This window comes from Mycteria americana, chromosome 3, assembly GCF_035582795.1.
Source record: "Mycteria americana isolate JAX WOST 10 ecotype Jacksonville Zoo and Gardens chromosome 3, USCA_MyAme_1.0, whole genome shotgun sequence".
Taxonomy (NCBI): domain Eukaryota; kingdom Metazoa; phylum Chordata; class Aves; order Ciconiiformes; family Ciconiidae; genus Mycteria; species Mycteria americana.
The window spans coordinates 99,865,913-99,890,952 of record NC_134367.1 but is presented as its reverse complement, the minus strand read 5'-3'; the positions used below and the strand labels follow the sequence as shown (position 1 = coordinate 99,890,952).

Below are 25,040 nucleotides of genomic sequence, written 5' to 3'. Positions count from 1 at the left end.
TAAAGGGGTGGCCCTATATTTGTTAAAATAGGTAAAAGCAAGCAAGACTAATATATAAAGTTGTGATGGCTTACCTCTTTTTCTGAGCTCTAACAGCTCTGATTATCCTCAAAGTTACAAAGCATAGCTAATATGTCTAATTTGACACTCACGACTGTGTTTCCAATTGATTCTCCCTCCCCCGCCCAAGTTAGGATACATTTGCCCTCTCTTATTTCTTTTTCTGTCCTAAGGTTGAGGTGAGGTGTGCATATGTTAGTTCAGAGTAAGGAACTGAAACAGCTCTACTGAATGTCACACTTGTTCACGTGCTTTGATTTGCATTTCGCGCACCTACGGTGGCTTATGTGATACAAAGGAAGGAGAAGCATTTGACTTGGTGCAGCCTGTTTTGGACACAGGGGTGATCTGGGGGACTCGTTTTGTTTTGAGGACCGTATGGCCACGTAGCGTATTTTCCACCAACTGCTTGTACCAGTTGCTGTTCCTTGGTGTGCACCACACATCTATCTTAAGCAACGTGTAGCAGTTTTGTGCCTTGCTCAGAGATCAGCTAAGCTATGAATCAGGCTGCTTTAGTGGGGGCATTCTTTTTGTTTTATCCTCTGGAGAGACTCTGGCATCTCCTTCTGGGGCATTCGTCTTGTCTTCCAGAGGGACTTTGGCACCTCCTTTTTAAGATTACTATGCTGGTTAAGGTAACTACAAGATTTTTTAATCTACTCAGATGAAAGAGCTCTGCTAACATTCCTGTTCTTGAGAGTCCATTTCTTCTTTGCGGTTTGTTCGATCCCACCGTATGATCAGTACGCTACTGCTGCTGTGTAGCTAGGAAGGGCAATAGTCATCGTCGCCTATGTATGGAAATTAGTTTTAGAAGACCCTAGTGAGACTTTTAAATCAAATGCTTCTTGGGAGTTTTACTGCCTTGTGTAAAATGTGGTCTTGGAGGAGAGGTCTTAGACTGGAAAGGCTGCCTGTACAAAGTGTGTGTCTTCACATGTTAGGCTTCAAGTACCAACCGTTGCGCTTCAGCTCCACTTGTATAGTGCTGCACTGCTTGCTTAAGTGAACAGAACTGCACTGAACAAATTGATTAATGCAGGTGGCTACTTCTGTACTATCTGGCAGGAGAGAAATTCAGCTCTTAGTTTGTATGTTTATAAGCCAATGCCACACCCAACTGTGAATTTCTTGTCTGCTTATGCCCATAAAGCAGAAATCCAAGAGGAGAGATCCTCTGGAGAAGGTGTTCACTTTTCATATAAATAAAAATCTGACCCGAAGTTCTTCAGGTGATCAATGTGTTTATTAGCTATTTGCAGGATTTCATATGCTGTTGGAGATGGCATACCTCCTCAAGTTCTTTGTTCAGAAAAGCGAGGTGTCTTGCAACCTAAAATAATGAAAATATTTTATTACAAAATAAAAAAAATCTTTGCACTATAAACCTTCAGGTTCTTGCACAGCTATTCTAATCTTCTTACTTTCCCATACTAATGCTAAGCAATACCTTGCCTACGACAGAATGAGGCTTTTCCTGAAAGAATTCATTCTGGGAATAACTGCTACAACAACCAAGTAACATTTGCTAGCATTTGTTAACAGTAATAAAATTTGTATCCAGCTGTGATAGTCTGAGACATCAGTAACAATACGGCAGGTCTTGGCAGTATGCTGCTTTTAGCATGCATGCTCATACAAAGTGCAAAATGTTGAAACCTAATTGTAGTAGCGTCCTTTGATAGTAGAGATCATGCGTTTCAAAATGTAAAGATTAAACCCATCATATATGTTTTACTCATGAGGAAGATGGAAGTAAATATTAAGTGCTTAAAATTGTCATACTGGCTACTCTACAGTGCAAGACTTTTCCTGCTGGAACAATGTTTTGCACAACTTGGAACCTTTCATTCCAAGCTCTCAGCCCATTACAGTGGGAGTTTAATATTATTTTGAGGTTTAAGGCACAATGAGGTTCAATAGTCTGGCTCTGTCACTGGCTCTTATATGTATATAAAATAGATATATTTATAAATATATAGATATATATATATCATTTTATATATATATAAAAAAACCCTGCTGCTTTTATACAAAAAAACAGCAGTTGCTCTTGTAATATGTATAAAAGGTTGCAAGAGCAACCTTAATTCCAGCAGGTGTGTTTTTTTTCTTTTAATACTTCAAACATACATTCAATGACTGTGTGAACTACTAAGGTCGAAGTATCAATTAAGGGGACACCTCCCTCCAACATGTTATGGATGTGTGCAATAAAGGGAACATACCTCATTCAGTGAATCCTCCCAAGATGACTCACAATGACTGCCATTTGCCTGGATGTCTAAGATGATATTAGGGATCCAATTTCCTGGAACAATGAAGCAAGCAATCACTTGACATTGAATGAATGAGGAAGAAGGTAAGTGGGGGATGTGAGGTGTTTAGGGATAGGTAATTCTGCCTTCTGTCCTGACAGAATTTCTGTTGTTCCTTAAGAAAAAAAAAAAAAAAGAATCATATAGGGGCTTGCTATTTGTATTTCCATTAACTACATATTTGGAAAATGTTTATATATTTAGTGTGTGTGTTCTCTTTCTGAGTCTTTTTGGAAAGATGTGCTTTTTTCTTTCTGAGCAAAGACTGCAACAGCAATTGCAGCATCTGCTATCTTCTCTCAACCACTGCAGTTGTGCTGCTAGCAGAGAAGGGGCATAATGAAATTTAGAAAAGCTAATTCAAGATCTGTTTTGGTACTGATGGTAAAAGCCTCTCCCCAGATTAGATGGTACTAGAAAATAGTAAGGCTTGAATGTACCTTTTGCTGGAAACAGTCCCAAAGCTAGTGTTAAGTTTCAGGTATAAAAGCGTCTATGTCTTGCCAGTGCTGTCATCTAACTTGGACTAACATCTGCAGTTTTAGCAAACTGGGAAAAGTAGGTTTTTACAGAGCAGCAAAAATAAGATTTTTATCTGTGTGTTGTTGAGAACTGCAGTCTTGACCGTGTCAGTAGCTGGACTAGATGGTATGGGTTCACCTAGCCCTGTCCAACAGTCGCCATATGTTGAGGCCTAGGAAAGACTGAGCCCAACTCATATTCTCCCAGTCTTCATTTTTTTTTCATCTCAGAGCGTTTCCTGAGCCTGTTGTGGTTTGTCACTATTAATATCTGACACATATGGGTTTCACTATTTTCAGGCAGGTCTACAATACGGAGATATCTGGTCCCTCTTAAGGCTTTGGAGAGTGCATCTTAGAAGCTGAGGTTTATCTATTTGTCACTATGACTGCACGTCATCTTTGCAGATAATGGGAATTACTTCCGAGCTTTAGATACTGGATCGTATTGTACAAATGAATGCATTTAAGGAGGAGTCAATGTATATGATGTTTAATTACCTGACTACTAATATTCTGGTTTAGTTAACTCCATGTATCTATAATATTCTTACTCTTACCTTTCTTACTTGTTCTGCTGGCGTGATCTAGTGCAGCCTTCCTAAGTTTCTGAACATAGCGTAAAACTCCTGTTAGTGGTATCCGTTGATCGTTTTCATATGCCGTGATAAAAACTGAAGGATAACACTGAGATTAAAAAAAGAAAACCCAGTTAAATACTTGACAGCTGATTTTTCTCATGAAGTGAGTAACAGATTCTTCTCTATTTATCTTACTGTACTACTTGTTATGGTTTATCTAAAACCGCATCTATTACATAATTACCTGCTCTTAAAAAAGCACTTTTATCACTCTAATTGCAAAAAGTATTTTGGTCTGAAAAATTACTTCATATTAGGGGATCATCTACTTGCAAAAAGTAATCAAAAACATCCTCTCCCCGCTGGTAAAGGTCTGCTTGCTGATGATTACAAAAAAGGGGAGTAATAGGGGGAATAATTACAAAAAAAGGAGAATCATGGAATGGTTCACCTTAGAACAGTAGTTGATGTTTACTTTTGCAGTCTTTCTACACATAAAAAGTAGTTGTTTTTATGTAGTAAGATTTTACTTAATGAAGCTATGCAACACAGCTAAGACATTACTTCAAATAAAGAAAGATTTCCTCTGAGATGACAATGTCAAAGCTATAGCTCCTTTTCCATTTCATTGTTTGCCTCTGAAAAGGTATTTAATCAGTGGAAAATACCTCCTTCCTCCTGTGACAAACTCTGCAAAACCCAGCAGAACAACAGAAACCCCCCACAAAAGGAGAAAGTTGAGGTTTGTTTGTTTAGGTTTGAAAGTTGAGGTTTACATGTTGAGGTTTGTTATACGATAGAATAATCTATCACTTCCTGGCAGTCCTATAACAAAAACAATTGAAATCTATTAATTATTTAGGAGAAGGTGTTTGGTTAATTGCAGTAGTCATTTATGACTCCACATATTGCTAAGATTATTACTGAAATAGTTTATATTTGTATTGATGATTCATTTTAACACAAAGCAGCAGCTAAGGCAATTCTAAAATGCTGGAGTTTAAAGCACTAAAAAGGTAAAACAGACTTTTTTTAAAAATTCCAGTTATCCGCTTTTTGTTTTCTTATAAACTGCTACACTTTATTACTGTAGTATTCCACACAGAAAAGCATAGTTTTACCTGTGTCTTAATATTCTGGTATGGACAATAGCTTTTGATATACTTCATACATTTTTCATCTGCTAATGGATTTCCCCATTCTTCCTGTTCTTCAATTGTCAGTGGGAGATGAGTTTTCATCATTGTATTTAGAACATCTACGAAAGGAGCCTTAGAAGTTATTATTAAAAAAAAAAAAAAAAGTTGGCAAATAGGACACAGGACCTCAAATGCCTAGGTCAAGATTTTCTCAAACAAATGAGGAAGGTGAATTCTGAATTGGAATGTTTCCAATTCTGAAACTGGTAGAATGAAACAGAAGATACAGTTTAACATCATAATCCATAAAAGGTCTGCAGCACCTCACCTGTAAAACCATGGCTCTGATAAGTTCTGGATCAGCGTTGCACAGGGCTCCTGCAAGAACTCCTCCAGCACTGGCAGCTGCTAGTGCTGTATATTTTGGCTGAGAAAATCCTAGTTCGTGCAGCAGCGTGATGCAAGCCTTAAGGTCATGGAGACCTTTGAGTTTATTATGCTGACATCCATCTTTGTGCCAGCTAAGGCCTAGCTCTCCTCCACCCCTGAAATTTAAAGCAATTCAAGTTGGAAAACATTACACAGCGAAGCTTCAGATAATGAAAGGACAGCAGCAGCCACAGAATTGCAAAACCATAGTTTGCCTTCCCAATTAACTCTTCTTTTCTCTATTCTTGTCTTTACCCTTCTTTATGGCTAAAATAGACAACATGCAAACAAAAAAATCCATGCATGATGATTGGTGAAAATCCGAACTGCATAAGGGCACTCTGTGCTCTTGTGTGCTTGTGTCCTGGAACTCACAGGAAAAGCACAACTTTAGGAAATGACACCGTCATTGTAGGCAATACAAAATCAGACGCTAATATTATCTTTTTATACAGGAAACTATTAAAACATCTAAAACATTTTCAATATTTATATCACTAACACTAGCATTTATTAAAAACAGTAAAATAGTATTTCTCAGCTCCACACTGAGACTCTCAGGATTTGTCTTCTGTGTAAGTTAAATTCTGAGACTGTTGGAAAGTTGGGGTTTTTTTTCCTAGTTTGTGAATTTCAAATACTACTTGAAATGTTGTATTTTGTAATACAGAATTTTTAAATTTATTTATATTCCCTTCTACGCAACCACAATTTTGGTTCTACGCCACCTGAAGTTCCCTTATTCAGGTTTCAAGTTTAAAATAAATTAACTGATTAGTCTGCCAAAATTCTTCATCTTTGGATGAAGAAACCATCTTCATCTAGGACTGATTTGCATCTTAAGATACTTAGAGGGGTGGGAGGAAGAACAGCACAATGCCTGCCACTGAATATAGCAGACTGAATATATTTGTATGCTGAATTTGTTTTGCAACTGGTATTTCAAACAATTGCTCATTCTCCCCCTTCCTTCCCCTCCCTAAAGTGATTCTTTTGTTATCTTCTTTACCTGCTGAATTATTATCTCAATGAAAATGTGAGGCCTATTGTACATAGTAGTTTTATAAAACTAGTAGATTTGTAGCTAAACTGGAGACAGAGGATTTAGCCAATAAAAGAACAAGAGATGCAGGTTAAATGCTTAGCTGTTGCTGTAGAAGCCAAATGGCTTTCAGAAGACGCAGACTGAACATTAGTACACAATGCCCTCGCAAAGAGAGGGAGGTAGCATGTCGTTGCAATTTGAATGCATTATCAAAATTTTTCTTGAGCAAAGATGAGACTTCAAAAGATTACAAGCTACATACAACCATCCTGTTGATTTAAGAAACCTAAATGCAGTATGTGGTCTTGAAAGTACCATTTTTTTTTTCTGAGGTAAATTTATTTTTTTGTTAAAAACTACTTTAAAAAAATCTAAAAAGATATGGAAGTGAAAAGCATGAAGAATTAGGTATAGCTACATGAAAAAATTTTGTTCCTCTTCAGTTGCATATCAAGAAATATCTGTATATACCACAGATTAAAATCTTAATTCTGTTTTATGTTTGACTTACCTAACATGGCAATATGCTAATATCCAACCCTCTTCAATTAACATTAGCTTCTCTTCTTTAAAGCTCATGTTCAAATCTATGCCATAAGCTCCATATACATGAACTAGAAGTGGTTTCCTGTGTAGCTCTTTAGAATTCATATTATGAAAAACTGTAATTGGCACCAAAGTTTCATCCTGGAAATGAAGGAGTATTTTACAATAAAGGACATTTCAGAAATCTCAATGACACATGGCAATGAAAACTTCAATTATTTATTTTAAAATGTGTTTTTTTGATTACAGTAATTTTTTTCACTTAGAATGTACAAAGCACTCTTGAAAAATAAAGCCAGAGACTGAACCTCTGCTGTGTAGGCTTATGGATGCAGAGTATAAAATTCATTTAAGTGCAACACCTGAGGAGTTTTTAAACTACCAAAGCACCCAAGTCTTCTTTCCCCCTTTAACACCACGAATATCTATTATTAACAAAATAGTTTACCACTTATTGCAGCACAAACTCTTTATTAACATCTCCAATTTTTTAAACTCAGGCTGTTAAAACTTTCCTTTCTTGACCTATACTGTGCAGCTGGTTGTGGGGTGTTCTCTTCAACAGCTGGCATCTTTTTCATTTATCATGGAGAGTATGATGCCATACATCAACTAGCAGTTCTAAGTTATACTATACTAAGATTCTTGACTCATCGTGTACTGTTATCTCCTCTAGCATACCCAGGTTAATGGGAAAAAAAAAATCTTATCACGACTCTTTCTTGTTCTTCTCTGTAGCACTGAAGAAAACACCCACTGTTTAGTAACTATAGCACCAACTGCTCTTTACATTTTTTGAATCTCTATTCCCTGCCAAATGCATTTTCTTTAAATGGGTGGGGAGGAAGGGAAGAATAAAGGGAATGGGAAAAGGACTGAAAAATCTTACCTTGCTTTTAGCTAGTAAACGTGTAGTGTGACAATTGGTAATAATTGGTACCTCTTGCACAGCTTGCTCAATGAGATTATTTTCTTTAAATGAATATGCAAAACGCTTAGGGGGGTGTACTGGGGAGGTAAGCTGAAAATAGCAAGTGCTGGTGGTATGTTCAGGATGAGATTCCAATTCAAATTCACAGGCCCACGTAGGTAGCTGAGAAAACACGGCATTTCAAGTGAGACCCTTGCACTGCTTCTGTAAATTTTGCCTAGTGTGTCCTTCAGGAGAAACTATTTTGAGTATCAAGCTAATTAACTTCAGTTTGTAAGTAGCACAATCAGTATTTCTTTTAAATTCAGTAATGAAACAGTCAAAAAGTGAAAGACTTTGGCAAACTTTTCCCCTAAGGCCATTGGATCAAGTTCAACAATGAAATAAAAAAGAAAAATAAATCCAAATTCAGTTTAAAATGGGCATTAGTGCAGATTTTTTTTTAAATTAAAACATTCTTTGAAATGATTCTGCATTGTTTTTATTTTTTTACATCCTATTTTCCCTCCAATTTCCAGTCCTACTTCAACATGTTATACAGCCAAGTCCATGTCAGTTGTTATGCTTTTGCTGTGAGTTAGCTCTGTAATGCTAAGCCACTGAAAACCCCTACCTCTTAACTTTATTCCTGGTGCCAGCCATTGTGAAGAACAAAACCTTTTCCTGGCACATTCACCCTCAGACACTTACTGCTATTATATTTAAGATTTTTAACTCTGCTAAGAATAAAAGAAATCAAGATTCATTCTTTGAGAGCAGCAGGGACATAGTCAAACCCTCTGCCAGGCCACTGCTTACTTGGGTTAGGTTGCTAGAGACTTCTGAAATGGCAGCAAAAGTCCAAGTTCTCCAGAGTAACTGCAGACCCTTTCTGAATAAATAAACTACAACCATTTTTAAAAATGAAGGTTTCAGAGAAAATACAGCGTACTTTGTTGAAAACCTTTTTCTATAGCAGTTTTATAGAATGCAGCATTGGTAGCTTGTTGCAATAAACTTGTGAGTAGTTCAGATTGTATTTTTCAGGCAAACAAATAAATTAAATATTTTGTCTGAATGGTCTCCAGAAATCGTGGTTTTGAATTGAGTCACTTTGGTTTTAATCCACAAGTACTTAGCAACAACTAGAGAAGGGAAGAAATACTTTGCACAAATTGTACTGCAATATCAAGTCTTCCCATTTATTATGGGACCGTGTCCATATTTGTCTTCTGAATGTTCTAATCTTTCTTCTGTGGGAAGGCCAGGCTTATTTCCTTGCTTACACTGATGCATGTAACCATAAATAGGCCCAGTAAAACTAAGTAGAGTGTTTAGGGAATCAAGTCCTATTTTACAACAGAAATCAGCTGTATTGTAAAGAGCTTGACAGTAGTAAGTTGAAGAAAGAACTGACTCATAGGATAGCTGCTCTCTAACTTTCTAACTGCTACAATAAGCTACCACATGAAATCCTGACGAACAGCCACAGGTAATACAATTAATCATAATGAAAAACTTGGCAGTATTAGTTTCCAAACCACTTCTATTCTTGGAATTTATCTTTGCTTTCATTATAATGTTAGGTTAAAAAAAATGAAATAGTGCTGGAAAAATATTATGCTGCTTAAGCCAAGCTAAAACATACCTTTATTGACTGAACTGAATGTGAAACAAAAGAAATCACACTTAAGTAAAGATGACCAGCATTCTTCAGGAACATAATACAGTGATCACTGAACATCTCCAAGTCTACTAGCTTGGTTTTCTCCTCCAGCGCATAAACTAACTGCCAGTTCTCCATGCCACTGGAAGCTACTGGTGCCTTCATCAACTACAGAAACAAAAAACCACCTTGGATTACTAAGATGTAGTAAGAATTACAAATGAGATGTACAGACATATAGGTGATCTCATGCAACATTTTTATTGCAAAAAATTACTGGCTTGTATTGGGGGGTTTTGCCTGACTAAAACTTCAGGGTTTTAAGCTCCCTTTACTTGGGCAAAATGGAAGAACAATTCAGTAACATTTGGAAAAGTAAGTCAATTCTCATAGATTAATCTATAGAAGACTTTCATGCAATAAGTGCTTTCAGTGTGACCAGCAGAACTGTAGGTGGTTTGGTTACATAGACTGAGATCACTAACTTACATTTTAATATAGGGGAAATGACGGTTAAAGCATACTCATTTCTTGATGTTGCCAAAGGAGTTAGAATCTAATTGGCATGCTACAGGCGAGACTCCATGTACTACTATCAGTCTTCCAATCCATGCGGCACTCTGTGCAAGTCTCTTAAACTATTTCAGTAAGCTGTGAAGCACAGAACTAAAAGCCAGTCTTACCATTTCTATGAGATCTGCAACAGATATCTGAATGAATCCTATGAATCTTATTATCAGTTAAAATTACCTTATATTCTGCTGGTTCTCTGTATGTAGTAAGAATATATAACTCGTCATTTCTGTGCTCAACGTGGTAAATGATGCCTTGTGTTCGTGCTTGTACAAGAGCGGGTAACTGAAAAGGATGTCTACAGTCAACCAGCCAAACTTCCGAGGTTGTCTTGCTGTTGCTGTTGATAGTGAGAAAACGCCTATCTTTTGTGCAATATATGTCCACAAAGAATCTGTAAGGAATAATTAAAAAAAAAAAAAGCTTAAACTTGATTAGCCTTTTAAAAATACATTGGTTGTTTCAGAAGCATGGGCTTCCATCTGCAAGGTAAGAAACAGCATGCCTGTAAGTAGGCTGGAGAAATTCCAGACTACGTGGTTCCCAAACCCACTCCTGCTGCATTTATCCTGGGATTCAAAAACCCACAATCTTGTGTGTGGAACCTGAAATCTGCAAGGAACGCAGTTCAGTTGTTGCCCAACTGAATCCAGGTTTTTGCATCACTGAGATAGACTGGAAGCTCATTGATGTATATAGGCTTTAAAATTCAGGCAAAACGTAGAACTTTTTATTGAGCTCGTAACCCTATTTTTAAAAGAAAGTAGTAATGGATAATTAAGTTGAAATTAATAAAGGACATCATGTGGGAACAGCAATAACAAAAGAAAAGTAGGAGCTAGCATAAAGATAAATTGATAAAAAGCCTAAGTGTTACTGACCTAACTTTATCTGAAGCAAGTAAGACAAAAAAAAAGACTATTTTTTTAAAAAGTACAGAGGCCTATATGAGACAAGATGGACAGTGTTGCAGTGATAAAGCTGGAAACTAGGAACTGGTTTGGGACTATCTAAGAAACTAGGAACTACCTACTGGTTTTAAATGCTTCTGAATTCTAGAAACAGAAAACAGAATGATAACCAGTGGCTGGATGCTAATATTAGACAAGTTCAGGCTGAAATTCAGATTCAAATGTCTATGAGTCATCCTAATTAATTGGAATGTCACATCTTGGGACATAGCTGTTTCTTTGCCATTTTGAATCTTTAAAACTGGATGTCTCTAAAAGCAAAACTGTCCAACACAAAGATCCGGAAGATTTCATCAAAAAATTGCAGGGTTAAGTACCGTAATCTGCATTATACAGATCAGATACATGACATGCAATAATGATCCCTCTAGACGTCAAAATATTTGACTGGTGAAGGAAAGGATGCTTTAGATAGCATTTTCAGTGCCTTTATTTGCAGGTGGAAGAACTCCAATTTTTTGGTACTATTGTTTTTTTCTAATTGCACCCTCTTCATATCTTTAGGAGGACAGGTGCAGCAGGGGATCTAAAGTCTGCAAGGAATCAGCCTCCTGCCTAATACACACGAATTTGGCAAAAGCGCGGCACTGTATTCAGTAGAGATTCCAACAGTTCAGCTCTGCTGACCTTACCTCTAAGAGAGTCAAGCTGAAATGCAGGTTACACTTCTCCCCAAGGACTCTGACCTTGATATTACAATTTGGTTTTGTCTTTGTGGCTTTTTTTTTTTAAGGAAGTCAAGAAATTTTCAGCTTCTAAAAAAAAATTTGATTGCACCTAAAAGAGGTGGTGAGATGTAGAATGGAACTGCTCAATGGCAATACAAAAGACTGTCTTGCCATCTCCAATGAACAAGTGAGTTCAGTTATGAGCTGCAATAGCACATGAACCTTTAGAGTAAGTTTCTAGTAGATTTACTGTAATGACTATGACCTTCAGAATTATGCCAACAGTTTCCCTGTGGGGAAGTGTCAGGTCAGTGCAACTTCATTTTCCAAAAGTATGCATCAAATGCAGCTGGAACAAAAGGATCTTATTTACTCCATCTCAATTGCAGGGGTTTTTTTTTCTGTTTTTTTAGATTAAGGTATAATTGAAATTTCTTTACTGAATATGTAACTTTAATTAAGAATAATCACAAACATTTATGGAATGCTGTATAAATCTACCACATGCTACATGGCTGAAAACTAGTTCTGCACTCAATTTAGCAAGAGCCTTCTTGTCTTCCTAAACCACTGCTTAAAGAAAGGTTAGTGAGAGGGTATTCAGTCAACAATAGTTCTATCTCTGGGAATGCTGTAATGATTTTGCTCATCCATTACCCAGAGCAAGGATTAGCCTGAACTTCTATGTTTAAAAGATGTATCAGACATCAATAGCAGAGAAAACAAAATGAAATCTACAGTCTGATTTACCCAGTATGAAACTGTCACATATTCATTAAAGGACACCCTGACCTGAGACTGACCTTGACATTTATAAACTCAGCTGAACTCGTGAGGTAGGAGAGGAAAGTTAGATCTCTGTTGATCACATATCAAGAGGAGAACAGAGCATGTTCTCAGACTGCAAAAGGCACTACTGACAGCAGAACACAACTTAACAATGCCTTTTACCATTTAGAATATGATACGGAAGAATTTGTTTCCCAAACCAGTTATATTTTACATATAAAATACTCTAGCGTATGTAAAGGACTTGTTATATTTTAGGTAAGTATTACCTTGCATCTTGTTCTGTATAAACTAACTTAGTATGTTTCTGATTAGTGAAAGTGGTCATAAACACATTCTGGCATTTAAGGTTCTTCTGACTTGTGTAATACAGAACATCATTTGTAGCCCATTCTGGAAAAAAGACAAATGCATATCAAATTTGGAACAGTATATACTATTACTGAGAGAAAATGGAGCTCCATGAACACTGGACCCAGTGCTGAAAAAGGTGGTTTGCAGCTGACATGGAACCAAGGACAGCACTTCTACATCCCAGAGGCTGGGGTAAGCCACGAAAAGATTTTTCCATGTTTCCTCTGAATCCCACAGAACAAGAATCTTGTAATGTATTTTAAAAAACAAAACAAAACAAAAACCCACAAAAAAACCCAGGCAGAAGACAATGTTCCAGGGCCCAGGAAGGGGAAGCTCTTGACCCTGTGGGGGTTCTGGAGGTAACAGGAAAATAGATGATGTGTGGCTGTTTAAAACTGAGCAGAGAAACAGAGGTTTGCATGGAGTCAGCAAGCTAATAAAGAGGGTGTGAGCTCTGCACTGCTGCATGTGACTGCACTGCAAACTATTTAGAGAAAAGAGATGATGCATGTGCCCCATGGGTGCTGCTGAGATAAAAATTCTCCAGTTTTCTATGCTTGTACATGTGTTCACCAGCATTAGAAACATATAAATATAGGAACCTTGCTGTTCTGACGTTTAGTAATCTGACTGATCCAGCCAAATTACTGCTGTCTCTGCTGCTCCTACAGGCACCAGAATGATGTTTAGTACATATGATTTAAAAAGTTATTGTATGCTGTCTTATGAATAAATACTAATTTTCAGTATTTTTGTTTATTTTTAATAAACAAAACCCGAGGAAGTACCACACTGAAGTAACGCAAACAATTTGGTATCCAAACAGCAATGTGGCTCCAAAGTGCACAGGTAGCTGAGGGTTCACTATGAAGACAAGCCTTTAGAAGGGAAATCCAAGTTCTTCTATATTCTAGGATTTAAAAAACCACAGATGTAAATTTTCAGGAACTTTCATTTGTCTGCCTGCTATTGCATATCATGCAATACAAGCATGTACTTTGCAAGTGGTCATAAGACCTAATTCTCTTGGTCATGATTGAGGTACCTCTGTACTTCATGATACCTCTGTACCTCACTTACACCTGAGTAAGTTTACAAAATGGGTGTAATCGCTACCATTCTGAGTCATTTTTTTGTACTCTTATTATCTGCCATAATCTGGCACACCTATGTAGGCAACAGGGAGTTGGTTTCTTAAATGTCCTGATTCTTCCAGACAAACCTAGATACATGTTCAAATCAAGTATAGTGAAAAATGTCACTGGCAAATTTTTAGGCCTGGTTTTCAACAGGCATTATAAACTTCTATTGTGCAAACACTTACCACGTTAAATTCTTGCTACTGTTCATTTTTTAACTAGGAAGTTTTACCTAGAGTTTTAAATTCTTGCCCTGCCCAGGTAAATTGCTTAATGCACTATATATACTTGATGACGTCTAACAATATAATCCAAAATACAAGATGTAGAACATTGTATACACACTATTGCACTCTTTTCGCTATGTTCTTAGCATACTATAAAAAAATAAAGATTTCCCATTCATTTAAGTTTACCTCGGCCTATATTAACAGCAATGTAAAGCGCTGTAATCTATTCTGAAAGAATTGACTCAAGGCCTGACTGACTTCTTTGGGCTCTGAATTGTGACCCGCATCCTAGAGTTCAGCTGAAATTCCAGCCAACACTTAATAGTAGGTAGCACTTGCACACTTTTCAGCAAAGCTGTCGGTGACTTCAGTAGTAGCTGTAAGGGTTTAATAAATAGAACGTTTCTTAAAAATATCTTTATATTGCAAACAGTTTATGTCAGTAAATTTTTAAAGAACCGTATTGAATTTAATAAAAAGAATGATATGCATGACTGTTCAAACATGTATAAATGAAATGCTTACTTTTACAATGAAGGAAAACTTATAGCATGAAAGCAGTCACTTTCATCCACATCAGGTAACTTGTAACTGTGCAGTGTGGAAGAAATCTTAAATAAGAAACAATTCAACAGCTATAAGGATTAAATCTAAAAATGTTGCCTTTTTTTTTATTAAATACTTTAATATTATTTGTAGACTAACAAAAACGTTGTGTTGAAACCTGGTGTGATCCACAGGATATTTATAAATGACTTACCAAAACTAAATACATTTGGAATTACTTTTTCCACAACAGGAGAATGACCAAGTTTCATAATAACGCAGGTTGCCTCTTCAGAATTTTCACTTTTTAAGCTGATAGCCATGTATCTCTGATCTGGTGAAATTCTGATCCGTTGAATAAAGGCATCAGAAAAGCCAAGATCTTCAGTACTGAATAAAATGTCAACAATTCCTTCATCTACTACATAAAAAAAAGAGATAGCAAAAAAATTCCTGTAATTAAGGCACTGTCAAAATGAACAGTGGTTGTTAATACCTGTATTTAACAAGTCTGCCTGCAATAGTCATAAGCATACTACTGGAATTTATGAGCAGCAAATATTTGTCTTGCAAGATTATTTGCAAATGCACTTTGTAAAAATAAACAAAAAATTACAGTTCCAGGAAAAAAAAATTCTTGTAGTTATTAAAAATATTTTAAAAGTGTAGATCTTGGCTTTTAGTAAATGTATTGAATTTTAAAGTTCAGATACCTAAAGCACAGTTGTTTTTACTAAATATAATTAGTAATTTTTTTTTCCACCTCCTCAGAAATAAAAAAGCATGAATGTGCTTTTCCTTTTTCAAAATGTTAAGTTAGGGCTCTGAAAAGAAGTGACTTCTCTCTTTCCTCTCCAGAAACTTGCCTTAGTATCAATATATACTATTTCCTAACCCTCTTCCCCTCACCTTTTCAGATTCAGGATTCTAGAATTATTAATCAATCATTAAAGAATTTTAGAAAAGTATTTCTAGTTTAGTTATTTTAAGAAACAGAGCAATCAAGCTTTAATGTAAGAGAAGTACACTAAGCGATACATGCACAATGTTTTTAACAATCGTCCCATATTAGGAAGAGAAATCCCTTACCGTCATCTGCTTTTGAAAGAAATATGCAGCCATTCTCTTCAAAGTACACATTCTCTCCAAACCTGATCTGTTCAATACAAACCAAACATGTTTCAAGTCCAGCATACAGTTAGACTATTTCCTTAGAATCCCTATACTCAATCATTGTTCTGTACAACACAATTGTAACGTACACAACATACCACATGCATTTGATACTAAAGAAGGAATTGCAGGTATCAGAAAGGTTCTTTCAAAGTTAGGGTACTTAAGCTGCCTATACCTGCTCTAAATTTAACAAAAGGCTCAGATCACCTGCAATTGCTCTTGTAGCTTACAACGTCTTCTATTCTTTATCAAAAAGTCAGATGATTATTGTATCTTTACTTGCCTTTGCCTATGGAGAAATTAAGGTAAATACACGATCATAAGCTGTTCTGAACACCTGCTGTTACTATCCACAATTATTAAAATATTCAAAACTCAAAACTACCACCATAAAATAATCACTAAAACAGCATTTTGTAGCAGGAATGGCTTCACTGCCTTTTATGTGTACTTAATGATGAGAAATGTTTGCATTTTTTGCCACTTACCCTTGGGCTTCCAGAATTGAATGTATACTTGTGCAATTGTTCTAATTTTTCCTTGATTCTTTTTGTCATAGCTTTGTATCTTGCTGAAATGTAATTCCAGTTTTCCTGCTCTGATTTCAGAAGATTCTTGTACGAAAGCTCTGATGTTATTATGGATGTATTTTGCTTCCTTTTGGAAGGGATTTTTGTTCCTTCCTGCTAAGTAAGGAAAGACAACAATGGCTACAAGCCAGCACTCTCTACTCCAATATGAATATATTGAGGCAACAATGATATTTCCTGAGCTACAGACCCCAAACCAACTTTGCATTATTACAATAGTACGTGGCATTAAAAAGAAAAACTACAGTTGGAATAAGTTTTTCTTTTCCATTCTCCCTGATCTTTTAGGGAGGCACTGTCAGATGTGCTTTACTTGACACATTTATTGAGGTCTTCTCTTCAAAATTTATGGTACTATTAATGTATGCTCTTAATTGATTATATGTAAATAAGTTTGTTCTTGTTCTAGAATTAGTTTTTAGTTAATTTTTACGGAATTCTGTTTTTCCTTCTTCAGAGGTGTTTTCTCATAATTTTCCTGTCTTAAGCATATCATTTCTCATTTCCTTTCCTAGACAACAATGCAGCCCACACCTCTGCCCCTGTACCTAGGAGTCCTAGCAGCTTGTTCACATTCTTGCTCCACCTCCTCAAAAGTGTTAGTATAAATGTTTGTAAGGCGCAGAATGAAGTGAAGCAGTGAACTGATACGGGTTCTGCAACAATTTTGTCAGGAATAAGCTTAAGGGTCTGGTTTTCCATGATCCGTGAGCAGACTACTGCTACCTCATTGCCAACAAAGCTGTCTTCTCTTGTAAAAATGTTAAAAATTTGTTAAAATTGCTAGCACAATGCTACTTCTTTTTGCTTGCTGTAAAACCTTGATCGAACAACAAGCTTAACATATATTACAGTACATAAAACTGCACAGATCACAAAAAGTAGCATTTTATAACATTCAATGTATTATGTGAATGTGTCTAAACTTAAAAAGCAGCATATAATTTTACCCCATCCTCACTTTGCATCAAGAACTGATGGTTTGTCTTCACAAATGCATATGATCTAAAACGTGAATGTTACGAGCAGACTTTGAAAGGAGGAGAAGCTATCTGCTCCAGTTACCAAACTCCCTATGAATGTAAAACAACATCATTCACGAGAGCATATTAGTGTTCATTACTGGTTCACACCAACAGTCCCTCTAGCCTACTATATCAAATCAGAAGCACAAGTCAAAGAAACTGTGAAAGCCCTTAGAGAAGCTCTGGAGCAACTGTGTAATCTGGTCAAGGTAAAGAAATTGCAGTATGTGTTAGTTGTACCACAGGCACTGGAAAAATTGCTGTAAGAAAACACCATTCCCCAAACCAGAAGCAAGCAAACGGAAACCCCACAAGTAGCCACAAATGGATACTTAGGGAAGCATAAGGATGGGACAAGCAGAGATGATATTACCCCAGCCTTCAATAATTTTAGCCCAGGAATGTCCTGAGCTGAATATAGTTTCTGGGTATTTAAAAAGTCTCTTTCGTGTACATGTATCATCTCCCCTTGTACCTATGTAAAATTTTTGCATCCACAACTTATTTTGGCAACTTCCACACTTCATGAATCTTTTGACGATTCCCCTCCTTTTGTTTTCAACAGTTCCCATTGGATTTATTTGGAAATATTACAGAGAGCTGGTGGCCACAGTGTAGGTATATATTAAGAGTTACTGTACTCCTCCCTGCCTGGGGAAAAACCAGAGGTTTTTGAGGATAGCAAGAGGACCTCAGCGACAATCAGTTTGCAAACATGTGCTCCAAAAGCAAACAGGCACCGCGTCCTTTCAGGTGAAAACCACTTGTTTGTATCCTGGAACTAGTGTCATAAACCAGCTTTTCTAACTGTGTTAGTAAACTGCCAATGAATAAACAGAACCACACATTCTCATCCATCAAGACTTCATATGTTCTCCTTGAAACAATTGTTTACATTTCAGACAAAGACTTAGGAACTGTTTACATTATGGTTACAAATAAGAGGGTTACAACCAGATGACCTTTGGGTCACCTTTGAAGAAACACTGTCAACTTCAAACAATTTTAGAACAACCACACATCCATCTGAAAACATGTCTAAGATAAAATAAACCAAAACACCAATCTTTTTAAACAGCATTTATGCATTATGCATATAAATCAGTTTACAGGCTGTCATATTGCAGTAAGCTTTTATAATACCTTTAGCAAACTCCATGTTAGAAACATAGGAACAGAAGAGCTGTAATTATTTCAGACCATTTTCTGACCCTGTGCATGATACATTGCCACCAATTTACACAATATTTACTTACAGAAATAAAGTACCTTTTAAAGTATAGTTTATCACATGTGCACATGTGAACACAATTATGAGAATTCAACACAGTATTTTAGTATTCAATACGGTGCAAACCATGACTTAATGGTCAGCACAGAAAAGGTCAAGTTTTGTTGAGCCAGCTCACAGTGGTCAAGTCTGGTGTCGTCAGTCTGGACACTCTGCCTCTGTACACTAGCTGATCTCTCCCCGCCGCAGTTTTCTCCTGACAGTTTATCTGAATCTTTCTGGAAGATACCAATTTTTAAAAAAGTGCTACAGCAGGAAAATCAACCAAAATGCTGCTTTACATCAAAACAGTACAGGAAAGTTGAACAACGGTGTACATCTTTGAACATAACTGACATCCTAGTATGTATCCCCCTGCTTCAAATCCTTTAGGAAAAACATGTTTCCTCGACATCTGAAAAATATGGCTGGCTTCCTTAACAGATGTGCCAAGGTGGTGGTTGACATTAGGTCTATACTTAAACAGCATACCTTGCATGAAAAGAATCTGCATGGCACGGTGCTTCCAGGTGTCACCGTCCTGTGTGTGCATGTACTTCCTGACCAGTCCAGGATGTGGCATTTTTTTGGTTTTATTTTACTATAAAAACATATTGTTTGAAGATGGTTATGCTTCGAGTAGTATCTGACACTGAAGCTCAGCCCTTGGAGAAGATTTTGCAGTCCAACATATGACGTCCTAACCTTCATTTCTTGATAGTCAACCTGAAATTTCTGAAAATCCCGAACTGCTGATCATTTACACTGTGTATCTGAAATATACATGACAAACTGAAGGTAAAATTCCCTCTCTCAAAGAAATGAGACTGATTCAGTAGGTAAATCAGATGAGAACAGTAAAACTCAAGCTGTTTCTTAACAACCGGTACACACAGCTTAGCTTGCATATTAACCTGCTACCTTACTCCAAAAAGTGGTTCCTCACGGTTCAAAGTTTAACTCTAGTGAAACTATCAATGGAGAGAAAGGAAGGTGCAATTGTGCATGTTTAATTGTTGAAGAACCAAAACCCGGGAAGGTTTTGGGACGTTTTCCCCCCTTTCTAAGTATCATGTAACACTAAAATCACTTTATCTCAAGAGGGTAACTTGACAGCATGAGCTGAACCCCCCTCGCAGGGAAACTGACAGCTTTGCAGCTCTGCGGGCGGAAAGGCCCCACGCGTTTCACCGCCCTCGGTCCCGTTCCCCTGTCCCGCCCGGGCGAGGGCCAGAGAAGCCGGCCCGGCCCCGGCCCGGCCCCGCTACCCGCCAGCCCTGCCCCTCCCCGCCGCGCCAACGCCGGGCAGCGCCCGCGGCCCGCGCAAGGACTCGCCGTCGCAGGCGGGGCTGGACCCGCTCTCCCTCCGGCGGGGCTGCCCGGGGTAAGATGGCAGGCGAGCAGGAGCGCCTCCCGGCTCCCTCGCGGGACTGCCCGTAGCCAAGATGGCGGTAGGGCGCCTCAGCCGTCTGCGGCGGGCGAGCACCGCTGATGTCAGCGCGGGGGCAAGGAGCCGCGGCGGGCGGCCGCACGCCGGGCGGGCTGACTAGCTGGCTGGCACGGTCCCTGGCGCGGCTTCCTCAAGCCGCTCCCGTTTCATGCATAGTTTCGCCCCCCAGCGCCGAGGACACAGGCGATCTGCTTTGAGGCGCGCTCCCGCCCCCAATGCGCCTGAAGAGCCGGGCGCAGCGCGGCGGCAGCGTGCGCCTCGGCAGCAGCCTGTCTCCTCGGCGCTGCCCTTAACAAAGATGGCCACCCACGTCCTCTCCCTCAAGCCCTAGCCCGGCCGGTCCTGGCAGCCGCTGGAGGCTCGGCGGCAAGTCCTCCCCGGCCAGGGCAGCGCTCCCCGCGCGCGGAGGGGGGCCTGCGCGCTCCCGCCGCCGCATGGCCGATGCTGCTGGCTCTCCGCGCCGCCCCGCTGCGGGCAGGTGCGAGGCGAGCGGTGCGGGCGCGGCGAAAGCCCGCTGGCGGCTGCTCGGACAGGTAGGGGGAGCCCGCGGGCGGGAGGGGCTGCCGGGATGGCGGGGCGGGCCGGCAGCACAGCCCGAGCGGAGCGCGTCCCTGCTGGACGGCGCTCCTGTCCCCTGGCGCGGCGGCGCCTTCGGCAGGGGTGGTTCGTGTCCCCTCCCGCCCCGGGCTGCTGCACCCCCGGGGGTGGCGGGCGGTCGCGGGTCCGTGTGGCCGGTAGCTCGCAGCGCCTGAGGGGCCGGGCTCTGCCCCGGGCGGGGGTGCCGGTGCCGGGGCGGCGGGGAATCGTGCTGGCGCTGGAGGCGTGCGGAAAGCCGAGCTGCGAAGAGCTGCCCGCACCCGTGACAGGAGGATTGCGAGGAATAGTACGCCGGGGCTTGCAGAGGGGTTTGCAGTCCTCTTCCTGGCAAAAATAGTAATAATAAAAATATGTACACGTATATACACACACACGGCTTTTTGAAGTGTGCCTTCAGTAGATCCTCAAAGCGGTCTTACGAGCAGTGTTAACGGGAGGAGTGCCAGCACCCGCTTGGCAGCCTGAGGGCACTAGCTCGGTGTTTTCAGGCTGTGGTTTGACACCTTCAGTCGATGTCGCTGGAGTTGGTTATTGCAGCTGCTGCCCAATTCCCGCCCTTTGACCCCCTCCAAACTGCCTCTCATGGGGAGCGGGGGGCGAGACCCCACTCACCTGGCAGCAAAAACTGGGCTTTGCCTGCAGCTGTGGGGGGACTGGTGAGCGGTGCGGCCATGCCTGGAAGTGGGTGAGGAGGAAGAAGCAGCAGCAAGCGGTTACACCTGTGCTGCAGGTGAACAGCAGTTAGCTCTGGCCTTCCGTACGTGTTTGGATCCTTTAGGAGCGGTGCAAGGTTGGAAAGGATTCCTCTGCAGATGAGCATATGCGTAAAGGCTCAAAAACCCGAATCAGTTTCATTAGTTGTTATTATTATGGGACGTGATATTTACAGCCCTAACTTAAATGTTTAGTTTTGTGCCAGTGGATGCCTGGAGCTGCCCATGGCGAGGTCTCCCGGAGAGGGCAGAGTGACGGCAGTGGGTCTGATGGTGGCAGCTGGGTGGAAACGGGCACCTGGCTGCAGTCGGGTAACAGAGCAGGAGGTGTGGGGAGGTTAATATTGACCTTTTGTTTGTGTGTGTTTTTGGTTTGTAAATTTGCCGGTCCTGTTCAACAGGACAAACTTCTGTTTTATTATATGCTAAAGCAGGAAATGTCAAAGTTATTGGTAGGAATATCAGGTTTGTCTTTGTAGGTTTCTGTTCTAGCAGACGACGCAAGCTGCGCTCTGCGGCTATGCTAGCTGTTATTTCTTTTCAACGTAGTGCCTTTGGCATATCCCTGTCTCTTAAAATCACAAGGAACTTTTCATAACTGTCGAATGGGGCTATAAGGGGTGCATGTAGGTATTTGGGGAGAAGGGTTCCGTTTCTTCCTCAAACTACATGTATCTGTGACCTTTTCCTCTGCAGATTCCCTGGGTTTTTCCATGTTCTTTAGCTTTTCTGTTGATTTTTATATGGTACAATGAGCAAGGATCAATTTAATCTTACTGGTACATCTGAAGTAAAAATCAGTTCTGCACTCTTTACTACAGTGATGCTCAGATCTATCTATGGATTGGGAGAAGGTATCAACCTTCCTTTATATCCATCTTTAAAGGAGCACACTCAAAGTGTTTCTTACAGTGCTTTTAAAAACGCTTTTCATACTGCTTATAATAACTCCTTACATGAAATCAGTTCTGTAGTGTGTTTATATATTGAATTTGCTTTCATTCAATGCATACACAAATTGATTTGCTATGGTAAGGATGCTTGAGTGCATGCTTGCTGATTTAATTAAGAAAAAAGCCCTTTTATCAGGTATCCTATGAAGCTAGCATAAAGAACCAGGGGTTTGCATAATTACCTATGTGTTCTTTATCAATAAAATGTTTTATGTATGCACTGAGTTTGAAGTTTGGCAATATTTTTAAACTTAGCTTGTCAGAATCAAGGAAAATATTTTTTGCTTAAAAAGAAAAGCTGAGTTAAGTTTCCCATATAGTGCGCATTTATAAATGACTGGAGTAAATTCTCTAAGGCTGTGTTTTGAACTCTACCAGTCTGTGCAATTGATGGCATTATCCAGTCTGTAGTCTTTAGCAGGCAAGTTAGAGGAATAGGCATTGCTCTCTGTATGTACACTTGCTCCCTATAGAAAGTTTAATGAAAACTCTCCTGAAATCTGTTAGCTTTATATGTTTATCCTGCCTGTTACCTTCCTCTTGCTCTTCTCACGGAAGTCTTGCTGACATGCTAATGTGCTTTAGCTTCCAGAATTGAAAAATAAAAGCTAAATTGAGAACAGGAAAGTGGATTGGTTTTTTTTCCCGAACAGAAGAACTTCTAAAACCATTTTTCTTCTCTTCCTGCTCCTCTGTCTGTGAAGGGTGCCTGTGCTCCAGATCTTTTTCCATGGTTTTGTTAGTCTTGAGTTTGTAAATTGTTCACAGTTGAATTAAACAATTTGGTAAGTAAACTATTTGTAAAAATAAATAATGCACAGCCCTCCTGATGATACCTGGAGATGGTGTAGTTATAGATTATGCTGTAGCTGATTGTGTAGAAACTTTCTTGCGTGTACAAAATATCATGTTCTGGTCAGTGCCGTAGAACTGAGAGGAGGTTTGTAGACTGTCAGCTGTTACTGAATTTGGCTTTTCATGCAGCTGGGCCGTACACAATGAGATACACAAAGGGCTACAGGGAATTTCAGGTGACTGCCTTTCTCCATATGTTATTTATTTATTTGGTTGGTTTTTTTAAGAGAGATCAAACATCTTTAGATTTTATAGGGAGTCCTAAATATGGTCCTAATATTGTAATTAAATACCGAGGGCCCTGCAATTGAGATCTGTGGTAATATTTTACTAGAATCTTTCTAAAACAGTTTGGTGATGCTTTTTTTTTAAATGTCTTGTGTGTTAATGAAGAAAGAATTACCTTAGAATTCTATATTGCTAGGTGAAGTTAGACAGGAAAGAAAATGCAAGTTTGAGAGAGGAAAACCGCAAGATAAAAGCGCGAGCTTGCATTGTTTGGGGTTTTTTTGTCATTGTTCTTGGTGTTTTTTTCTTTTAAGGAACCTAATTTTTGGAAGAGAATCTTCCATTACAGAACCTAAAATATTATTTAGTTAGATAAGATTTGTATGTATGACCCACGTACAAGCCCAACACTTGCATACACCTGTAAAGATCATGTGCAGAAGACAGGGCCTTTCAGTACCGAAAGAAGATCTTGAAAAGAGTGAAACAAGGCTTCTGGATTTTTTATAAATAAAAATATGCAGGGAAACGTAGCTGAAAGTTACTGAGGGAGGAGATAAAGCCAAAGAACCACCACCAAAGAACAGTGGTGTCTGGTGATTTCTTCCCCACCATAGTTCTTTCTCTCTGCCATCACTAAACCCAGGAATTGTGTCTATTCTGCGAGAAGCCTTTAGCTTGCTTTGATATTGGCTACTGGTTTTATAGGTCCCTGGGACATGTTCATTTATTATGGCAGTGTGCAGGAAGTTAGGGAGCTTCACCTTCATTGGAAGGGCATCATGAAAATAGACTATCTTTCAACATCTTCAAACCACTATTACGAGTTTAAATAGGTTTGTCACCTTTTGTTTTTTGTCAGTGGATTATCCTATAGCAGCAGCATATTTTTGTAGCTTGTAATACAATTGTGATGCTTTTAGGAACTGAGTTGAGGAAAAAAAAATTTTAATCCTTATGTAAAAATACAGAATTAGATATAAATAATGTAACCTATTCTTCCTTTGTGCTCAGTTTTCTCAGTTATGTTTAAGTTTTTAAAAGATTTGACCTGCTGTTGTAATTTTCAGGTCTTAGACCTCTTGATTTTAGTTGGAGGCTGTGGGAGAAATGTTTTTTAGAGTACTCAAATGTTCGTGAGATTTTCTGCTAACCCAGAGAATGCATTTTACAGAGTGGCTAGAAAATGTCTCTGTAGAACAAAAAACTGAAAACAGAAAAGTGTTGTCACTGCTGGATTTTTTTTCCTGTTAGTAATGGCTTGCCTTTGCTTTAAAAAAAGCCCCCAAACAACATGCTTTTCTGAAAATTAGATCTTGGTGGTTTTCTTTAGTTGTCAAGTTGGTCCATTTTGTTTCCAGGCATGCCACTATTATATGAAGGTCTTAATTCTGCTAGTCTTTTAATTTGGTTCTCCTGTTTTGATATTTTTGCGATTTCCTTCGTATGTGTATTTTTCCCATGTGTTTCAAAAGTAGAAGAAATAATGTGGACAGCACACAGCCATTTTTAATACTTTGATGAAAATGCCTGTGCCTTTCATATGCCGAGACCTGCCAATGAAAATAGATCCAAAAGCAGTAAGTCTGATGCATCAGACCTGCTGTTAGAAACTAACAGCATAGCAAATACAGTTGCTCTGCTCACATATGTAGTATTTCCAAGTATTCTACAGAATAACAGGTCATGGCA

General features: G+C 39.1%; 2 protein-coding genes across 11 annotated transcripts in view; one reads left to right on the top strand and one right to left on the bottom strand.

The window, feature by feature from the left end:
• Positions 1-1,293: 1,293 nt before the first annotated feature.
• PREPL (prolyl endopeptidase like) lies at positions 1,294-20,187 on the bottom strand. Of its 10 annotated transcripts, none has more exons than XM_075496268.1 (15): positions 19,474-20,187; positions 19,045-19,325; positions 16,156-16,353; positions 15,581-15,647; positions 14,706-14,912; positions 12,489-12,612; positions 9,969-10,185; positions 9,201-9,386; positions 7,532-7,735; positions 6,608-6,783; positions 4,951-5,167; positions 4,605-4,754; positions 3,463-3,589; positions 2,292-2,374; positions 1,294-1,396 (listed from the first exon to the last, which is right to left on the bottom strand). In XM_075496268.1, exons 2-15 carry the CDS (start codon positions 19,261-19,263, stop codon positions 1,316-1,318), a joined length of 2,256 nt encoding a protein of 751 aa, XP_075352383.1. In that variant the 5' UTR covers positions 19,264-19,325; positions 19,474-20,187; the 3' UTR covers positions 1,294-1,315. The 10 variants fall into 10 exon arrangements, with proteins under 10 accessions (XP_075352383.1, XP_075352384.1, XP_075352392.1 ...); XM_075496269.1 differs by having other exon boundaries at positions 19,888-20,187; XM_075496277.1 differs by having other exon boundaries at positions 19,045-19,153; positions 19,888-20,131.
• Positions 20,188-20,284: 97 nt separating this feature from the next.
• The window catches only part of CAMKMT (calmodulin-lysine N-methyltransferase), a 227,666-nt gene continuing 222,910 nt past the window's right edge, over positions 20,285-25,040 (top strand). The window contains exon 1 of the mRNA XM_075496278.1: positions 20,285-20,535. Coding sequence (XP_075352393.1) covers positions 20,437-20,535 — 99 coding nt within the window. The 5' untranslated portion in view covers positions 20,285-20,436. The remainder of the gene's footprint in view (positions 20,536-25,040) is intronic.

Coding starts and splice junctions, on each gene's coding strand:
- PREPL (XM_075496268.1), bottom strand. CDS start 19,263: ATGAAGGTTAGGACGTCATATGTTGGACTGCAAAATCTTCTCCAAGGG. Junction 6,784..7,531: donor GTTTACTAGCTAAAAGCAAG/GTAAGATTTTTC, acceptor CTTCATTTCCAG/GATGAAACTTTGGTGCCAAT. Junction 4,755..4,950: donor TCAGAGCCATGGTTTTACAG/GTGAGGTGCTGC, acceptor ATAACTTCTAAG/GCTCCTTTCGTAGATGTTCT.